This window comes from Arvicola amphibius, chromosome 8, assembly GCF_903992535.2.
Source record: "Arvicola amphibius chromosome 8, mArvAmp1.2, whole genome shotgun sequence".
NCBI lineage: Eukaryota > Metazoa > Chordata > Mammalia > Rodentia > Cricetidae > Arvicola > Arvicola amphibius.
In genome coordinates, this window is record NC_052054.1 from 34,857,555 (window position 1) to 34,876,593 (window position 19,039).

General features: G+C 39.9%; 1 protein-coding gene across 2 annotated transcripts in view; it reads right to left on the reverse strand.

Annotated features, from left to right (window-relative positions):
• Nucleotides 1-19,039, reverse strand: part of Lama2 (laminin subunit alpha 2) — a 594,199-nt gene that overhangs the window by 128,022 nt on the left and 447,138 nt on the right. For both annotated transcript variants that reach the window (XM_038339597.1, XM_038339596.1), the window contains exons 33-34: nt 11,414-11,556; nt 7,547-7,645 (exon numbers count right to left, since the gene is read on the reverse strand). In XM_038339597.1, coding sequence (XP_038195525.1) covers nt 7,547-7,645; nt 11,414-11,556 — 242 coding nt within the window. The remainder of the gene's footprint in view (nt 1-7,546; nt 7,646-11,413; nt 11,557-19,039) is intronic.

Consider the following 19,039-nt stretch of genomic DNA (forward strand, 5'->3'; position numbering starts at 1 on the left):
AGTTAAACTATTTAAGATTTTGTCAACCTGAAATATACTAGAAGTTTCTGTGGTCTAAACTGTACCCTGACTCTACTCTCTGATACCACTGTGATGTTCACATGTCATGGAACACCATAATGGACTTGATCTTCAACATGGTCATCTTCCACTATCTTACAAATGAATGTATCCACAAGCACCAGTATATCCTACTACATAGAAAATATAATTTTGACCTAAAGTTCATTTTTTGCCATAACACTATCTTTTCTTTATTACCAACCAATCACATAGTCACACCAACAGGTACACTAACCTTTAAGAATTTAATACAGAAGCCGGGCAGTGGTGGCGCACTCCTTTAATTCTAGCACTCAGAGGCAGAGGTGGGCGGATCTCTGGGAGTTTGAGGCCAGCCTAGTCTATAAGAGCTAGTTCCAGAATAGGCTCCAAAGCTACAGAGAAACCTTGTGTCGAAAAAGAAAAGCTAATATAGCTAATCCTTTAAAATGTATGTTAGTATGCTCTCTCTTATATTTAGATGGCCAAGAACATTACCATTTTGTTCTTCTCTTGACTTACTCCATTTATGGAGTGTTATGTAAGAGACTTCATTAACAAACACATTCAAATTCACGTCATGCCAGTATTCCTGTATTACTCAGGTGAGAACTATGATTACAAAGGTGATCCCTAAGGCCACATGGAATGAATCTCCCTGACTCCTTTCCAACACATCACATAAACCAAGCAGTTCCCTTCTTTGGATCCCTTGGTTTCTTATTGTCTTGACCAGAATGGGCTTCTCCTTAATTCTTAGAGATTTTTACTTCCTTCATTCATCCCCTTTAATTTTTTTCTCTTTTTAGCATGGCTGTTAGCAGGGTTAACGAGGTCTCCAGATTTACTCTAGACAAGCATTTCTTCCACAGCACAATGTATTTGGGAATCTCATTTATTTTAATGAATAAATAACTGACTTACCTATATAACGACTTCCCTTCTCCTCTAGAAAGTAAGCACGGCAAGGGCAAGTTTTGATCTACTGTGTTCATCATTTTGTATCTAGCTCTTAGTATGGTGTCTAACCTCAAAAAATAAATTGTCCCTGAATGTGTTTAAATAGGTGACCAAACCATTTTTCTCACAAAACTTACCAGTGTTTTTAGATAATTTGTCATTATCTGTCTAATTTCCACCTTTGGTTGCTAGGATTCTGTCTTACTTTCTTATTCCCAAGCAAACCAGTCGTGGTATGTGGCAAGTAGCAGGGGATCTAAAATGTTGGATGATTGGCTGGTATAAAAATAATGAAACCAACCACCCTTCTGAAGTGCTAAAGCCTGCTGGAGAAATCCCAGTATCATTCAGACTGACCATATGCCTGGAGCTTTGCTTGCCAATGAATGTGGATGGCAGAACAGGTTTCTGGGCATCTCTCACTGTTCACATGGAACTGCTACTTATGAACTGCAGCTAAGTACTTGGGAGGAGAGCCAGGCAAGCATCCCTCCATTTGCAGGAACACTATATTCTACCTCATAGCTTCTTGGTATCTCAGAGTTGTGATGACACATGAGACCCCAGAATGGCAAAAACAGGGTGAAGGCTTAGGATAGTTGGAGTCGTCAGACAGTTTGGGGGCTTAGTTATGGTGAGTCCCTTCTTCAGCACCAAAGATAGTTTCTTCTCTTGGCTACACTCCCGCAGACAAGTAGATATAACGTCCCTAGCACCATGACACTGCTTGGGTGGATTGAAACACTAAAGGCCAGGTTACACAGCCAGCCTTTGCCAGACAGATTCTGTGCAGATTCACAAGGGCTTATAACACATTCCACCTCAGCTACCTTCCCTCCTAGAGAGACACACCAAAACATGGGCCCCATTTCAACAGGGTGTAAGTGAAAGTATGGGAAACCTAAATGGTCCACTTGAAATCACAGGTACGGAGCTGAGGGTGAAAGAACACAGATTTATTGGCTCTGATTTTTTTCTTTAATCTGTGTCAAGTGCTATTGCATATCTATCTAACATCCATGTATATGAAGAAACCATACAAAAAAGGCTGAGCATCTGAAGCGGGAAGAGGCCATGGTTGTACATTGTGTACAACCATTTAAAAAATTAAGAGATTTCAAAGTCCACATCAGAGCATCATCTAGATAGGCATTCCAAATCATGTGTCATGCTGTAGCTAAGTCAACATCTGGTCAAAACCCCAGAACAGATCAATCAGACAAAGGGAAGTCATCTAAAAATGCTCTGTCACTCAGGGCAGTGTACACTGGCAGAGGTGTCACTTGGGACCACCTCTGCTTTTGAGGGCTAGGGATGTGTTTTAGCTTTGCTTATTCCTAAAAGTACATGTCATAAATGGGCCTCATCATTGCAGACAAACTGCAGGGGGTGAAACTCACCAAGAGCAAGTTCACCCAGGACAGGTTGTTGGTAATGCTACCATCAGACGTGAAATATCAGCTGACAAGACCTGCCTATTGGATTCAGTCTGGGTGTTCTTTTGTTTTACAAAACTGACATTCCTCTCTTTTAGTCATCCTCTGTCTTCACGGTTGTCTTATCCTTTGATTATTTGACCAATACCTTTTACTTATTCTAATATGCTGCATACTCGTGCTTTTATCCTCTTTGATTTTTCTTTCTTTTTTCTCTCATTTTAAGGATTATCTTTTAATTTACATACAACCACAGTTCTCCTTCCCCTCCCCTCCTCTCCCTCTGTTTCCCTCCCTTCCCCCACCAAGTCCCCCATCCTCTCCTTGGACAGGGTAAAGCCTTCCATGGTAGTCACTCTTTGTTTTTCTTACTTCTACACATCCCTGTTTGTATAGTGCAATCTTTCCAGTGTTCCTTTTCAAAAATGCTCCACATACCAACACGTTTCTTTACTTTTGATTATCATTTGAAAATATACCCACTCAACTAGATTGTTTTCCCCTGACTTTTAGATTTTGTTGATTTATTTTAGAGTATTTATATCCAGACAGTATGCTTGACCATTAGGCAGACGTTAATTTACTTCTGAATGGTATGGCTTTTACTTCCCTGTGGTAACTCAAACAGGCCTCACCATGCCTCTTAAATTCAGTACCTCATTTTCTTGGTTGGATATCACTAGTGTCTTTCATTACAGGCTTCTCTATATTAAAACAAGAATCTAATGGAGCAGATCTAACTGCCTAATAGACAACATTGCTTAAATGCCATCCACCTTTGCATCTGCAGCCTTATATGGGTTCTTGCTATAATTAAATTTCAGATATAGTCATTTACATAATATTTTCAAGGGTCATATTCAGACACTACCTGCACTGTCTATCTAAGTGGCAGTAACTCACTCCCCAGGCAAGTTGTTAGGCCAACAACACACAAAGAAAGAAACAGGAAGCTGTTACCTAGCCCTGTAGAATCCTCAGAGAGACATTTCTAAGGTTATGTCTTTCTGAATATGTCCTGTGTTACTTTTCAAAGGTGCAAACCAAGTCAGCAGGATTTGCTGCATACACCCTCACCCCCTTAAAAGCACACGATGAAAAGTAAAGTACGATGCTATCAACCTGAACTTTAATTTTTGAAAAATGAAAATAAAGCATCATAAACACATGCCATTGCAGGCATTAAATATTGAAAAACTAGCTTCATTGCTTTTTATATGATTCATCTTCATTAAGCTTTATTTTCGACAGACAGTAAAAGACAAAGCAAAAAAGCTAAATTATGATATGCAGGCTGTTGCTAGCACTGTCTTCTCATAGATATAAAGCACATGGGAGTAGCTATCAAAGAAAGTATCTAACTTCGCATAAGTGCTACCCCATTTTAGCACAGTTTTAGAGAAATTCAAAGTCAGTGCTGATTTTGGACTGGTCTACATGTTTTGTAGCTGCTCTCATGCTAATCTTTTTAGCCGGGAATGTTAGGGAAATAGATCGCTCTTTCAAGGTAAGTGCAAAATATGTAAGCACTTCTAGGTGAAAAGGCAGGTGTTACACCAGTTATGTGGAGTGAAATTGCATGTGTCTCAACCAATATAAAGACTAGCCATCAGAGGAATGGAGGCTTTAGCTGAGAGGCAACTTTGGGACCATAGTGAATCTCATCCTTGGCTGATGTCGGAATCATCTTTGAACTGTTCATAAATATCCCAGCATCATGATTCTCATGGTTCTGGGCCCTGACCTGGGTAAATTTCACAAGGAAACCCTAGTCCAACACAGTAGGTATTGGAGAACAAGAAGTTGTAGCCATTGCATAGATTATGCTCTGGCCCAATCACAAGACTCTTTGCTCATGCCCTGGCTCTGTAGTCTACTATTGGATATCTGAGTCCTTTATCCCTCTGCTTATGATTTTATATGTTTCTATAAATGTTTGAATTTTCAGGGCACCTTGATCATTTTAGACTCTTCTTAGTAGAGCAACTTGGGAAGATGTGATTTCTACATGGAGCAGGGTACCATGAAAAAGGTCCCGGCAGTGCATAACACTAAGGAGAAATTAAAGATGTTGGAATAAAGCTACTTTTCATTCAAACAGCCCATCAGATATGCTGTAGTAACTTAAGATGTTAGAAATAGGGGAAACTGGAATCTGGCTAGATGAAAAACCTTTGCACTATTTTTGTAACTTCTTAAATATCTAAAAAAGCCATAAAGTTGATTTTAAAAAAGTAATATTGGAATTAAGCGCAAATGGGTCATAGTATAGAATGAAAAATTAAACGTTCCCAGAATGTAAGAAAGAAAACAAAATTATAAACACTCTTAGGTGATGATGATGACTTTTGCGCTAAAATACCAGCAGTAAGGAAACATTTTTGATAAGCTAGACTACATTAGAACAAAAAAAAAAAGGCCACCTGCACTTTTAAGAAAATAAAAAAAAATAAGCCACAGGACAGAAAACTATTACCCCTACAAAGAACCCCTAAAATTCAACAAAAAGTCAGACTAGCAAGAGGCCTGGGTGGATAAGGTTCATGCTGCATAGCCACAAAGATCTGAGTTTGGATCTCCAGCACCCATGCTAAAAATAAAAAAAAGAAGCTGAAAATGATATTCTGCCTCTATGATGGCCCCACCCCCAGAATATAACAGTACCAGAATCCATTAAGGACAAGTATGACAGCAACACTCATTCAGTGCTGCTGAGAATGTTTCACGCAGTTTGGAAGAGATGGAGACTTTCTTAGAAAGCTAAACACACTCATTTAAGAAACATTCCAGCCATTATGCTGCTTGATATTTACTCAAATGAATCGAAAACTATGCCCACACAAAAAATCTGAACGGAGATATTTATAGTCAGTTTCTTCATAGGGCTAAAACTTGGGCACAATCAAGACATCCTTCATTAAGTACATGGTTAAATCAACTGTGATGCGTGAAGACAGCAGAGTATTTATAAATTCAGAGCCAAAAAGTACTGATCTATTAAGCCATGAAAGGATGGCGAGAAACCTCAGGTGTGTATAACTCAGGGACAAAAGCCAGTCTGAAAATACCGCATTTATGTTTCCAATTACACTGTATTCCGGCTAATATCACACTATGGAGAGGCCCCAGCGTAGTGAAACTGTTCTGTAGGTTAGGATCATGTTGGATATTGACTGTTCTCCCTGTGTGTACAATGTGTACTGGCAGGAGTGAAGGTTAAAGCTGGTTAGAAACTGTGGACAATAACACTGTAGCGCTGTAGGTTCCCTGACATCGACAAATGTCCCATTCTAGCTGGGCAGGTAAATGGTGGGGCAGTTGAGTGTGGGCGGGCGGGAGATGTGCAGAAACTTCCTGCACCTTCCATTCAGTTTTCCTTTGCGCCTTTAACTGTTCTGTAAAGGTTTCTAAACGTATACAAATTGAGTCTGCTGAAAAGAAAAGAAAAAAAAAAACACATGGGTTGAGACAAAAAAGAGATGGGACACCTCTGGGGAAATAGTGCTCATGTCTCTTCATTGATATCACTAGGCTACCCACAGTCAGTGAGAGCAGGGACAGTGCCAGCTTCGCTTGCACCTATATATGCAGGTCTGCCAAAGTGCCCACAACACTATGTGAGACCCAGCAGTCAACTGGCGAGAGAGGGAAGTGCTACCCATTCCTTGGACTTTCTTTTCTAGTTGTTCCTCACCAGGTTAAACTACCCCAGTTTTAGGCATTTCTTGTGTATGTTTTTGCTCATTTATTTCATGCTTTATTATGTATTTGAAGAAAATTATAACATCCTACATATACTTACACACACACACACACACACACACACACACACACACACACACACATCCAAACACATCCGTGACTAACAGCTCCAACAGAATGGATGGAGCCTCATTAGTATTTTTTATCTGCCAACTCTTAACCTGGACTTTGGATGAAAAGGGCAAACAAACAGAAATGAGTTGATGTGAATTTAATTTAGCAAGACTTGTTTAAACTATCATATTTGGTAATATTCATGTGACTCAAAAGTTACTATCAATGTAACTTTTACTACTCAATTGATATTCAAAAGTTACTATCATTAAATTAAAAGCATCACTAACTTTAGCCTGAATCTCTGTTCAGCCTAATCATTCTGCATTGGTGTTCTGTGTCTTCAAAAAGGTATTTCTGATGTGATTTGGACCCTCAGGACTGTGGTTCAGCTCTATGTGTTTAGAAGACATTTGTTCATGGGGAACGTAGATGATCCATGAGACTCAGAACCCTTACTTTATCAGGTTGTGTGTCTATTGTTAATCTATTTCTCTGCTAAGGCTGGACAAAGTCTTTCTTTAAACAGACTAAGTAATCTCCAAGAATCTTCTAACTGCAACATCTTTCTTTGATCATTTAAATCTGGATCCTGGGATTCAGGCTAGTTTTCATGTTCATGCATCCTTCTGTCCACAAGATGGCAGACTTTATGTTATTTTCCCCAAGGGTTAAAAAGAACCTCAACCCTTTTGCAGTTTTGAAAATCTAAACCTACCAATTTCTGGGAAAAGTCAGATAGAAGCAGCATGGGTTTTACAGCCTGACTAAATGGTGTCTTAAACGCTCCAGATTCTGACAATAAAGACTTCATTTTTGGAGTAGGAGTATTACTTGAGACTGTATTTCTCTAGAATAGTAGAAACCCCACAAAGATTAAAGACACAATTGTGTTTCTTTTCCTTTACATAAACAAGGACAGAGTTTTTGAAACTTACAATTGATAAAGAAAACTTTTACAATGAAGGCTACTAGGTAAAGTTTTCAAAATACACAATTTTATTACTCTTTTTCCTTGACCCATGCCAAGTATGTCAACCTTGTTTATTTTAGTGGTGTGTGTGTGTGTGTGTGTGTGTGTGTGTGTGTGTATGTGTGTGTTTGGGAGGGGGTCACTGGGAAATAAGACTTCCTCTGCAGAAGAATTAGCCAACCATTACTTCTGGATCCCATGAACAAAGTTGAAAATTAAAAGAAGGTTTCAGAACAGCACTGCTGGTTTCTTTAGCGAGGAGAAACCTGATTTTGTGAGGTCTGTGTGCTTAAGGAGACTCGTGGCTTTTTCTACTCACCCTGCTCAGCAGCTCGTTCATTTCCATCACGAGGGTGTTCAGATTGCCCTCTGCCACCTGAATGAGCCTCTCCGGTGCCCGCTGGGGTGAGAGCAGATGCTGAAAAAGATTTCAGGCCATGTACATCTTAGTAAATGGTTCGGTAGCCATGCTAGGGTCAGACAGAGCACAGTTTTTTCTGCACGCACTGAATACTTAGCATTGCTGTCCTCAATAGAAGAGAAACTACCGTAAGAGGGCACTTACTCATGAACTGCCATGCCAGATAGTCATGTAAATACGAAGACTTGCTGCGGTTTATTGAGAAATTACCATGTTCTAAAATATTTTGTTTAACCCCTCCCCCCCACACACACTTTCACTTCTTATAAGAACTCTGTGAGGTAAATGTTACCCCATTTTCTGGATGAGCGAACTGTGGACTGCAGAGAGGTTTTTTTTTTTTTTTTTTTTTTTTTTTTTTTTTACAAAAGGTCACCAGCTGGTAATTGGTTGTATTTAGAAGGACTGTTGGATTATTAAGATTCCTGTTCCAACCAGCATAGCTGGAGTTCACAAGGGAAAACGAGAGCAGCCCCTACTTCAAGGACCTTGCTTGCAGGGTTGAACCTGTGGTCAAGATTGGTAGTAGTTGGCTTTACACACACACTGTGCCAGAATCCTTTATAATCTGTAATTTCCTTTTAGACAGGGCCAACCTGTGATAGCGATGGAAAAAATGAAAAATTGGTCCGCTCTGTAAGCTTGGCAAAGGGTTGACAGCTCCATGTCCTTGTACAGATCAGAAAAGTACCACAGTACCCGTTTCATGCCTGATAGGAGGGATCATTGCTCCTTATTAATCACAACTTTAGCTACCATTCATTCTTCTAGATAAGATTCACTAGAATTTGCATTTAGGGCTTCACTTCCACTTTCTAGTGACTGAAGGGACTGCAAGCTCCTGCATCTGGGAACTTGCTCCTAAATTTACTGAGGCCGAGCACAAGTCTAAATGTTGCATGTCCTTTTTTATCTTTCTCACCGAGATATTGCACAATTCCCCCCATGTGGTTTAATGTCAATGATGGCAATAAGCGAATAAACCCAGCTTTGGCCATCACGTGTTTAGTTCTGGTGGCCTTTGATGAGAACTTGGGAACTACAACATAATATAGTACTGAGATGTTGTAAAATGTTAAAATGGGATCTTAAGTTTTCAAATAATAGATGTATTATAGAACAATAATTGAAGTAAAGAATGAAGAAAGACTAAAATTTAAGAATTATGGAGGACATTTTCATGAACTCTGGAACATAAGGAAGAGAGGAGTCCGAAGTCTTTGGTGCTAGTGATGCTGAAGGGCAGATCCTCTTCTAGAGAGCCTCCAGGAAACTCACCATCCATCGATAACATACTATTTTTTAAAAAATATGCTTGTACACAACTTCAGTATTTGCTTTTCTAATTTGTTTTCTAGTCTGCATTCTCTCCCTGTGTTGAAAATAGCTGGCCAGCCTCCTTTACATAAAGGGTTTTATGTTCTTGAATATGAGACTATGAGATTGTGGCCTAGCTTTCAAGGTTGTCCTTTGTGTTGCCCTGCCCTCTAGAGTTCCGGCCTTATCTCTCACACGCAGGCCTGACTTCTAATGTGGCCAGACAGGCCCAACGCATCTCTCTGCCATATGCAGGTTGCTCTCTTAAGCAAGAATGGGTGGTAAAAGCATGGCCTGTGGCCAAGGAGGTCTCACTACTGGCTGACTGGATCTCCCATATGAATTATTTTTGTCTCTTCAAGGTTGTAAAAAATGTTCAGCCTCCAAGGCCCTAAAGTCTTATTGCCTCTATTCAGATCTCCCCTCTTCACTTATTAGCTGGGCAATTGGGCTTCAGACAGAACTTTACTATACCTCAGTTTTTCTACTTAAAGATACCTAACATAATACCTTTTTTTTTTTTTTGTCATTTCGGACTATTCCAACAAAAATTACCACAGATTAGGTGGCTTGAACAAAACACACAGTTCTGGAAGCTGAATGGTCTGAGGTTGTCAACTAATTTGGTTGCTGGTGAGGACCTGTGTTCTGAGATGGCTGGCAGAGAGACAGTTCCTCCTCTTGCTCCTCATCTTCTAAGGCTATTGTTGTATCACGAGGGCTTCATCCTCATTCCTCAGTTTAACAATGATCACCTCCCAAAGATTTGGTTTCAAAATGCCGCCACGATGGAAACTAGGGCTTCTGTAGCTCACAAATGGATGTGTTGAAATGCTGGTCTATGAGGTAATGATGCTATCAAGTGTGCTTTTGAGAAGTGACCAGGTGATGAGGGGAGACCCCTTCTGCTTGGGATTACCCTTTGAAATATACCCAGAGAGCTCAGAATTCTTGCCACTATAGGAGGCCAGAGCAAGAAGTCACATATACACAAGGAATGATCCCTTACCAGACACTGAGTCTGCCTTAAATTTGGGCTTTCTAGCCAGCAGAACTGTTAAAATAGCATTTCTATTGTTCACAAGCTAGCCAGTTAAAGCATTTTGTTGAAGCAGCCAAACAAACTAAGTCAAAGTTTCAATTTAGAAACTTAGGAGGACATAAACTATTTATCAAAACTCCATTTTCTTTTTTGGGTTTCTGTTGTTGTTATTGCAAGAACCTTGTGTTAACATACATGCACAATTTTAATTGCATAACTTTTCAAAGAAAGTTGTTTTTACTGCCACCATTAAGGCAGTGGTGAGGATTAATGAATATTATATTTCCTAGAAACATATCTGCCACCAGCTAGTGCATGAAGCAAAGAGGTTTCCCCTCTCCTCACCAGCACTTTCTCTTCTTTTAGAAACCTTCTCTGCCATTCAGGTCTCAACAAAACTAACAGTTTTGCTAATGGCTTAATTATTTTTTTAACTATTTTTTTGAAACAGCAGAGAATCTATGCAAGCTTGCTGAAGGTATGGGAAAATCAGCGGAGTTAAGAAATGCATGGGGAACTGAGTGCAGCTGGGGATCCTGCACCTTCTCAACAAGAGTTTGATAACTGGGGGGCGACGTACAGGAAACTGCTCCAAACTCACTCTAAACCACATTAATCTCCTACGTGCTGCTACTAGCCTTCCACAGATGGAAAGCCTTGACAATGTTTTTAGAATAGTGTGCCTTGAATTGGTACCTTCAGAATCACTTTCGAAGATGCAACAACATTTTAATCTTGTTTTTCTTTTTTCAATAATAATAAAGAGTAGTGAAAGCTTTCCTGACTCCCAGGATAAGCAACTGGGAGATGGATGCCAGCAACTGATCTTAGGATCTACATTTGCATGGGTCAAAGGTCAATTTGAATGTGTAAGTCACACCTGCTTGTCACCTTCAGGACCCCTTGTAGGGGGCTATTCAGTTCCATTGCAGGAATGCAGACTGAGAAACCACCCACCACCTGTAGAGGAGTGGGGATGTAGTTAACATCATATTCTCTTTGCGAGAAGCAATTCGCTTTCAGTCCAAATCATATTACTTTAGATTAATGCTTTTAATTTGAATTTTATTGGTTTTGAAGACTTCTGCACGGATTAATTTGTTTTGATTTTATGGAGCTATAAGTATAAGGGGGTACATACCTGATTTTATGTTTGCACATATTTAAGTCACCTAATAAAACTGATTTAGGACAAACAGGGGGGAATCTAAAAGTATTTGCTTTTTATAGCACTCTGCATATTACAGTTCTTCAGTTTGAAACACCAGTTTAGTTGTTTCTTCCCTGCATTTGCTTTCCTGGTTTGGGGGCCATAAAAGGAACATGTACTATTGACAGCCAAGAACACTTGGGAAGCCTCTGACGTTTCAGGTCCTGGCCCTGCAGCTGGGAGTGCCCCCACCTACCTTGAGTTCCCGAGTTGTATTTTCAAGACCATAGAGAATCTTATATGGCACAGGCAGCGGACCAGTAAGGTTGATATTCACAGCCATCTGCTCCAAACGAGCCAGGTCACCAAGAAGAAGGCCTGTGCACTCATCACCACAAACTGGGAAAGGGAAATAACAAATTACTCGTGCTACGCACTCCAACCAGATGTTCAAAGATATCAATTACGGAACACTTTATGGTCCAAGCACAGTTCTATGAAAGATGGTAAGATGCATCTCAGATAATTAACGCAATCACACTGATGGCAGCTGAAGAAAAATGAGGAAAACAGAAGATCAAGTTGTATCTAATCACACAGTAACTAGAGGGACCAAACAAGAAGAGCGGATTGAGTTTGCCCTGTGTGGAGGGGAAGCATGTTGAAGAACGGATAAAAGAAAGAGAAAACATATAACACAAATCTGTGAGAACATAGCAGTAACACTGCATCAGACTGTTCACTGTGGCGCAGACCTTTAATCCCAGCGCTCAGGAGGCAGAGGCAAGCAGATATCTGTGAGTTCAAAGACAGCCTGGATAGGACTGTTACACAGAGAAATCCTATCTCGAAAAACCAAAAAAAAAAAAAAAATGTTCACTGCATCCAAATGTGCGGTACATCATCTTCCGTGGTACTGCTTAGCATCGGTAGCCATTTCTTCTACAAAGGCTTTGTGTACGGCTTTGTGTACTATGAAAAATGTATATAAGCATTATCTTATTATATATTATTTTTTGTGTGTTTGTATGTATTGTATATACAGGTGCAGGCATACATGTGTGTATGCTGAGTGATTGTTGGGGGTGTAAGAGGTCAATGTTAGGAGTCTTTCTTTTTTCTTTTCTTTCTTTTTATTTTGGTTTTTCAAGACAAGGTTTCTCTGTAGCTTTGGAGCCTGTCCTGGAGCTAGCTCTTGTAGACCAGGCTGGTCTCGAACTCACAGAGATCTGCCTGTCTCTGCTTCCCAAGTGCTGGAATTAAATGTGAACCACCACTAGCCAGCTGTGGGGGGGTCTTTCTTTATTGCTCTTACTGGCCCAGGGATTACTGTTTTGACTAGGCTGGCTCTTTAGCAAGTGTCAGAGATACTCATGTGTCCATCTCTCCAAAGTGGGTGGTTACAGGAGTGTGGTGTCACAATTAATATTTCCCTTGGGTTCTGTGGCTATGAACTTAGGTCCTCATTATTATGGGGTAGTCACATTACTGAGAGAGCCCTCTTCTCACCCCCTGACTGAATTTTTTAAGGCCCCAAGAAAGAACCTTTCTTTCCATGATGACTTTTCCTTGTCTTGATGGTTACTGTTTGGGCTAGCATTTCCTCCTTTCTGCAAGTGTTTTAGCTCTCACAATGAGCTCCAGTTCCACAAATCTCTACTGTGATGATAAATTTATTTAGTCTTGCAAATACACAGTTCCTAAAGGTAGCACAAGATCTAGTCTGTAAGTAACCAGCTTTTCTAGTAACATTCATATTATCCTGAATGATCAAAAGGGGGAACTATTCAAATGTGGTAGTGGTAGAAAGGGTTGTGGTAGAGTTGGTAGAAGGAGAAATGGACTTTTGTCAGGCCATTACCAAATTAAAGTGGCATCACACTTTCTAAAGAGAATATATATCCATTCTTTGGAAAATGTAATGTGTATTTACTTAATATTTCATTTTTTTGAAACAAGGTCTATGTCGCAACCCAGACTAGTCTTGAATTTGCTATGTAGCTGAAGACAACCTTAAAATTATGGTCTTCTGTCTTCTACCTTCTGAGTGCTGGGATTACCAGCATGAATTGCTTTCCCTGGTTTACGCAGTATTGGAATCCAGGACTCTGTGCATGCTAAGTAAGTACTCTCCAAGTAAGCTTTTTTTCTGGCTCTGTACATTGAGCTTTTTAGTAAGACATGTATCTTTATACCAAGAAGCACAGACTGCCGTAATTACACTATATACATAAATCCATGTAGACAGATACAAATTCTGTCTTCTTATTTGCTGATAGATAAAACTATATCCATGTTAGAAGAGAAAAATATCTATGTCTATCTGTCCGTCATTTATCTGTCTCTCTATCTCTCTATCTATCTCTCTATCTATCTATCTATCTATCTATCTATCTATCTATCTATCATCTATCCCATGGAAAACACTGAGTTCTGGAGAGTAGGACTGGTTCATGCCCCAGACTGGCAAGAATTCAATTAGTTCTCTAAACAGCACTCCCCTGGGCACTTAATGGAGAGAAAACCATTTGCAGAAGCTTGTAAACAAAGGGCAATAGTACAGAGGGTGATTTTTTGGATAGGACAGCAGTTAGAGGTGAGCTGCCATATCCCTTCACAGGGATTTAACAGCCCCAGCAGGGCTTTTAATAAATCAGCTTCTTGCAGGTGGCAAGTACAAGCGTGACATGTCATCTGAGTTCTGATGCAAGCTGCTGACATTTCACAAGAGAGTGAACAGGGGGCTCTGGAGGCAGGAGCTAAAGTCTAGACCTGGAACCCTGTACCTCACTGTTTCATCTGTAAAGAAAGGGGATTTCTGCACTTTGGAAACACAAAGGAAGGAAGGAAGAACAATGATCTCTTCACATTCTTGAGCAGTAAGAGCTTCAGTAGACCTGTCAGCATTCAATCACTGTAGAAAACACATCGCAAGACACAATAAAGTGCAGGCTTGTATAAAGATGTGAAAACCCTGAGTGTGGTTCTCAGACACTACTGGGGTTCTGAACCACTGGGAAGGCTCTCAGATCTTCAGAGAACTAGGCAACCTTATGGGTTTCTGATTCTGGAAGTGAAACAAGGCCATGCTTCCTGATGCTCATGCTGAGAATGTATTTTCCTAAGTTCTCAAGGACTTTGATAATGTTGTTTGGGCATAACACTGTGGGCAACATGAGAATATCAGTCTTGGTAGTACCTGGGAGCTTAATAGGCATGCAGGGTCCTGCACATATTCACCCCAGTTCCACCCCAGAGACTACACAGTCTGTATTTCAGGAAGATTTCATGGAACCCACACACAAATGTCTGGAGACCAAGGGTTCTCAACTAGGAGTGCATAACAGAATCATAGAAATTCACTGCATGTTCAAGCCTGGACCTTCCCCTTTACACCTCCTGGAGACTTGGGTTCAATATGTTCATGAAAAAGAATTCAACCATCAGTATTTTTAAAAGATTCCAGTTGTTTGTTGTATCCAGGGCTTTGAAAGAATGTGCCATATGACAGATGGTGAGTATGCACAATACCCAATACCCAAACGAGGATGCTATCTTGCTTGTGGTCTCCTCTGTTTGGAACATTTCATCTTCACCCACCTGGTTCCTAATTGTTCAGGTCAAATGTGTGACTTCCTCAGGAGGTTTGATGTCTGAAGCTACTGTTAAGTGAGCTAATAAGTCATAAGTCATTCCTATATTCCTCATGTCTTTCCAATCTAACCCTTGTGATTGTAGTGGCTAGTATATTTTCTTGTTTGCATATTTCTAAATTGTTTCTCCTTGACTTTAGAACAGACTTTAAACACCTTTACTACACTGTCTAGGCCACTGTACACAGTAAAAATTTAATGAATGTTTCTGTATTATTATCTTTGTGAAAGAAGGATAGGAAAGCATTTTAGACAACAAATAGCAAGGATCAATATTTGAAGAAGTCTCATGGCATAATCACACATTCATGAACAGAGAGAAAAATAGGGAGGTAAGAATTTGGGATCAAAGAGAGAAAGATGTTCATCACACAAGAAATGTCTGAGGTGAGAATGGCATGTCCGATAGCCAATGGAGAACCCTATAGATGTGTAAGGAGCATAAGATAGGATAAGAACAATAGATAGAGAGTTGAATGAAATATAGTGGCTTTCTGACTAGAAAAGCAGAGATTGTCTGAAATCAAGAAAGATAGTTGTCTCTATTACCGTCCTGGGAGTATACCTAGAGAACTTTATATCCCGCTGCTGTACTTGCTTATCTACGTTTATTGCTTCTCAACTCACAAAATCTAAGAGATCTAATCAGCTCAGATGTCTACCAGCTGATGAACGAACAATGAAAAATGGGGTATATGTATACAACAGAACTGCATTCATCTACCAAAAAAATGAAATTATGAACTTTGAAGAGAAGTGAGCAGAAGTAGAAAAATGTTATGAGTGAGATAAGCTAGTCATCAAGACAACTAAACAAACCCTGTGTTCCCCTTCATTTGTGGACTCAAGCTAATTCTTTAATTTTCACTTCCCTTATAGGCCGGAAATCTTAAAGAAGGGGAGACAGTATAATAGAGATAATATGAAAGTAGTGCCGGAAGTGGGGAGATACTGGGAAAAAAGGTTTAAACAGGGAGAGGAGGAGAGAATAGTAGGACAAGGAGGTGAGGGGAGGGCTAACAAAAATAAAGTAAGTATGAAAAAGCCAATGGAAATCTACTATTCTAAGACAAACAAACAAACAAAACAAAAAAGCACATTTCATCTTAAAAATTGAGTTAGAAATAGACACCTTCCCATTGGGAAAATTTTTGTCTATAGACTATGGGAGTTACACAAAATTCTCAATGCCAGGTGTGGTATATTCCTTATTGGAATTAGTTCAGGAAGACCTCTAGACTTTAGATTAGAAATCTAAAGTCTCCAAAGTTCTCCAAAGCCATGTAGGTTCTTGTCATTCTTTTTGGTGACCCTCCAGAACTGGACAATAAGAGTCTATTGCTGAAGACATGACACACAATAACTGCATGAGAAAATCTGAAATTGAGCTGAAAACCCCTTCCTGATGGCTTAGCTTTCATAGTGCTGGAAGATGCTACTCAAGTGATCCGGGAGAGAAACTGAATTGGCAGTGTTACCAACTGTGAATACGCACTCCACAGGAGAGAAGCTTGATCTGGTTCTACAAACTCACTCAAAAGAACATGGCGGGAGAGATCAGAGGGTCTAAAGTAATATAAATGTGTTGTCTACATACATAGTGATGAATGTGTTTATATCCATAGACAATCACTATTCTCAGCTGTAATCAGAGAGGCCTCCGTTCCCACTGAATGTGAATGTAGAGACCTGGCTGTAAAGGATGCTGAGAAGTAATAGATGAGGGTTCAGATCTACATATATTGCATTCCTTCCAAGGGTTAGAGAACTTGGAGAAGAGCAGCCTAAAGAATGCAGGAACCAGAAGACAGAGGGAAAGGCTGCAGAACACCACCTTTGAGGTGTACAAAGATGGCATACATACAGCCATTGCAACCACAGAGTCTCAAAACATGTTTATGTCTGCACTGGATCTGCGTAGACTGAGCCCATCAACAGTCAGGCAGTAGTAGAGAAAGGATTCGGGGGCCATGCCTCACACTGATGAACTGTTTCCTACTGATAAATTCAGGGAAGGGGGAATTATTGATTTCAGGTGATTTCAACAGGCTCCAAAGGATGTTCCTAAGCCAATGGTTATGAAGAAGTCTCAGTTAAAATAAATGGTTTAAAATCAAAACCAAACCAAAAGTCTTGAATCCAGAAAAGGTCAGTGAGAGAGGAGGGAGCTTGAAGGGTAGGAGGGCGGTAAGTGAGAGCTTGGGGAGAGAGTGGCCAGAATGAATTATATAAAATATAAGTGCATGAAATCATCAAAGCAGTTAATTAGCCAAAAAAAAAAAAAAGAAAAGAAAATGAACTCTTAAAGATAGTGGTCCCAGTGAATACATGTAAGTACGGCTATTCACTGGTGACTCAGAGAAATCTAATGAAATGCAGGAGATGCAGGGGCAAAAAGTGGATACGAATTACTAGGAAAGAATGCATTGAGGTTATGTGCTAAGATGTTCATTTCTGGGTGGATTGGACAGAGCTACAACTTCTTAGTTTTTACTATCACTAAGAGGTGAGTCTATCTTACTTTCTCCCAATTCTGAATTGGTGTGCAAAACATTCTGATTCACAAAATGTCACAATGAGACAAGACACTCTTTTTTTCCCCTTTGGCTTAGGTCTCAGCCTCAAAGATTTAAAGATTTTACTTTAACATTCTTAGAACTCTCTTGCCTAGAGTATTTTGTAAGTGGAGACTGCTCTTTCATTTGTAGCCGCCCAAGGCCAGAATAAGCACACAGAAACTATATTAATTACAACACTGGTCAGTGGCTCAAGCATATTTCTAGCTAACTCTTATATCTTAAATTAACCCATTTCTATTAATATGTATTGCCAAAAGGTTGTGGCCTACCAGTAAGGTTCTGGTTGGTTGTTATCAGCTTTCTCCCTCTGCAGCTACATGGCGTCTCCCTGACTCCATCTATTCTCTCTCTATATCTCTCCCAACCTGGTTATATTCTGCTTTGCTATAGGCCAAAGAAGATTTGTTCATTAAACAATAAAAACAACACATATGCAGAAGACATCCCACACCAATAACTCCAGGTTAGCCTCATTAAGAGACAGGCAGCATGAGAGAGAAGGGTTCATCCTCATTGTCACCAGCTGGGACCCCCTCCCATGTAATTAAGAGATAAGCAACATTTGTTCCATGTTTGCCGTTATGGTTTGGGATTCACATTATGTGGATTCACTTTAGGGACTTTTAAGTCTCAAATCACAAATGAAAAACAAGTGTTTGTAACAATTCTTAATGTTATTAAGTCTTAAGCAGTTAAAGACTTGGCTCAGTGGCAAAGCACTTCCTGACTATCCCACAAATGGCCCTGAATTTTATTCTCAGAGCATGCATACACACACATGCATGTATGTACCCCACATACATGCACGTGCGCGCGTGTGCGCGCGCGCACACACACACACACACACCTATGTAAAAATATGATGATTCCTTTTCCATTGAGCTAAGTTCTATTACATTCCAGTGAAGTTGAATTTATGAAAACTATTCTCAGACAATAAGTAGTAATTTGAAGTTTTTTAGGTCTCAGAAGATATTTAATATGTTGTCTCCCTAGGCTTTTTAGGGTTGTGTATTCATTGGGAATCCTTTGATAGTCTTTTCTCTAATTTGTTTATTTTGGTATAATTTATCTATTTCCAAGAATGATTTGGCCTAGATTGTTTATTATTGTACTGCTAGAGAGCCTTATCGGTGGTTTCTGAAATTTCCAAGGAAAGAATCCACAGCTTTTTTTTTTCTGTTCACGTCATACAAGAACAACCTGGGGACTAGAATACAGACGTCGATCTGATATACTGAGATATTCCACAGAAGAAACTGCTGAGCTAGGATGCCAAGAGGCACAAAGAAGACTGAGCTCCTCCTGTTTGTTCTTCCTCCACCCATCTGCTTTGGTTCCTCTTAAGTTGTTGAAGTGAAATGTACTTAATTGCCTCTTCAAGACCCCATCCACGCCAGTTTATGTCTTTGGATCCAAGGGTTTACTATTAAGTCCTATGTTATTGTCTCTGCATTTGCTTCCTAAGGAACAAAGTAAAGCAGATTTCCGTAAGTGAAAGGTAAGCCTATAGCATGCTTCAGGTATTACACTCACATCTGTCTGAGTGGCTCAAAAAGACTTAGGAATCCAACAGTCATGGGAGATTTTTCAAAGCTTCTATCCAACTCATTGAGTTTTAAAACGCACACGTTGATGGGGGTTGTACCG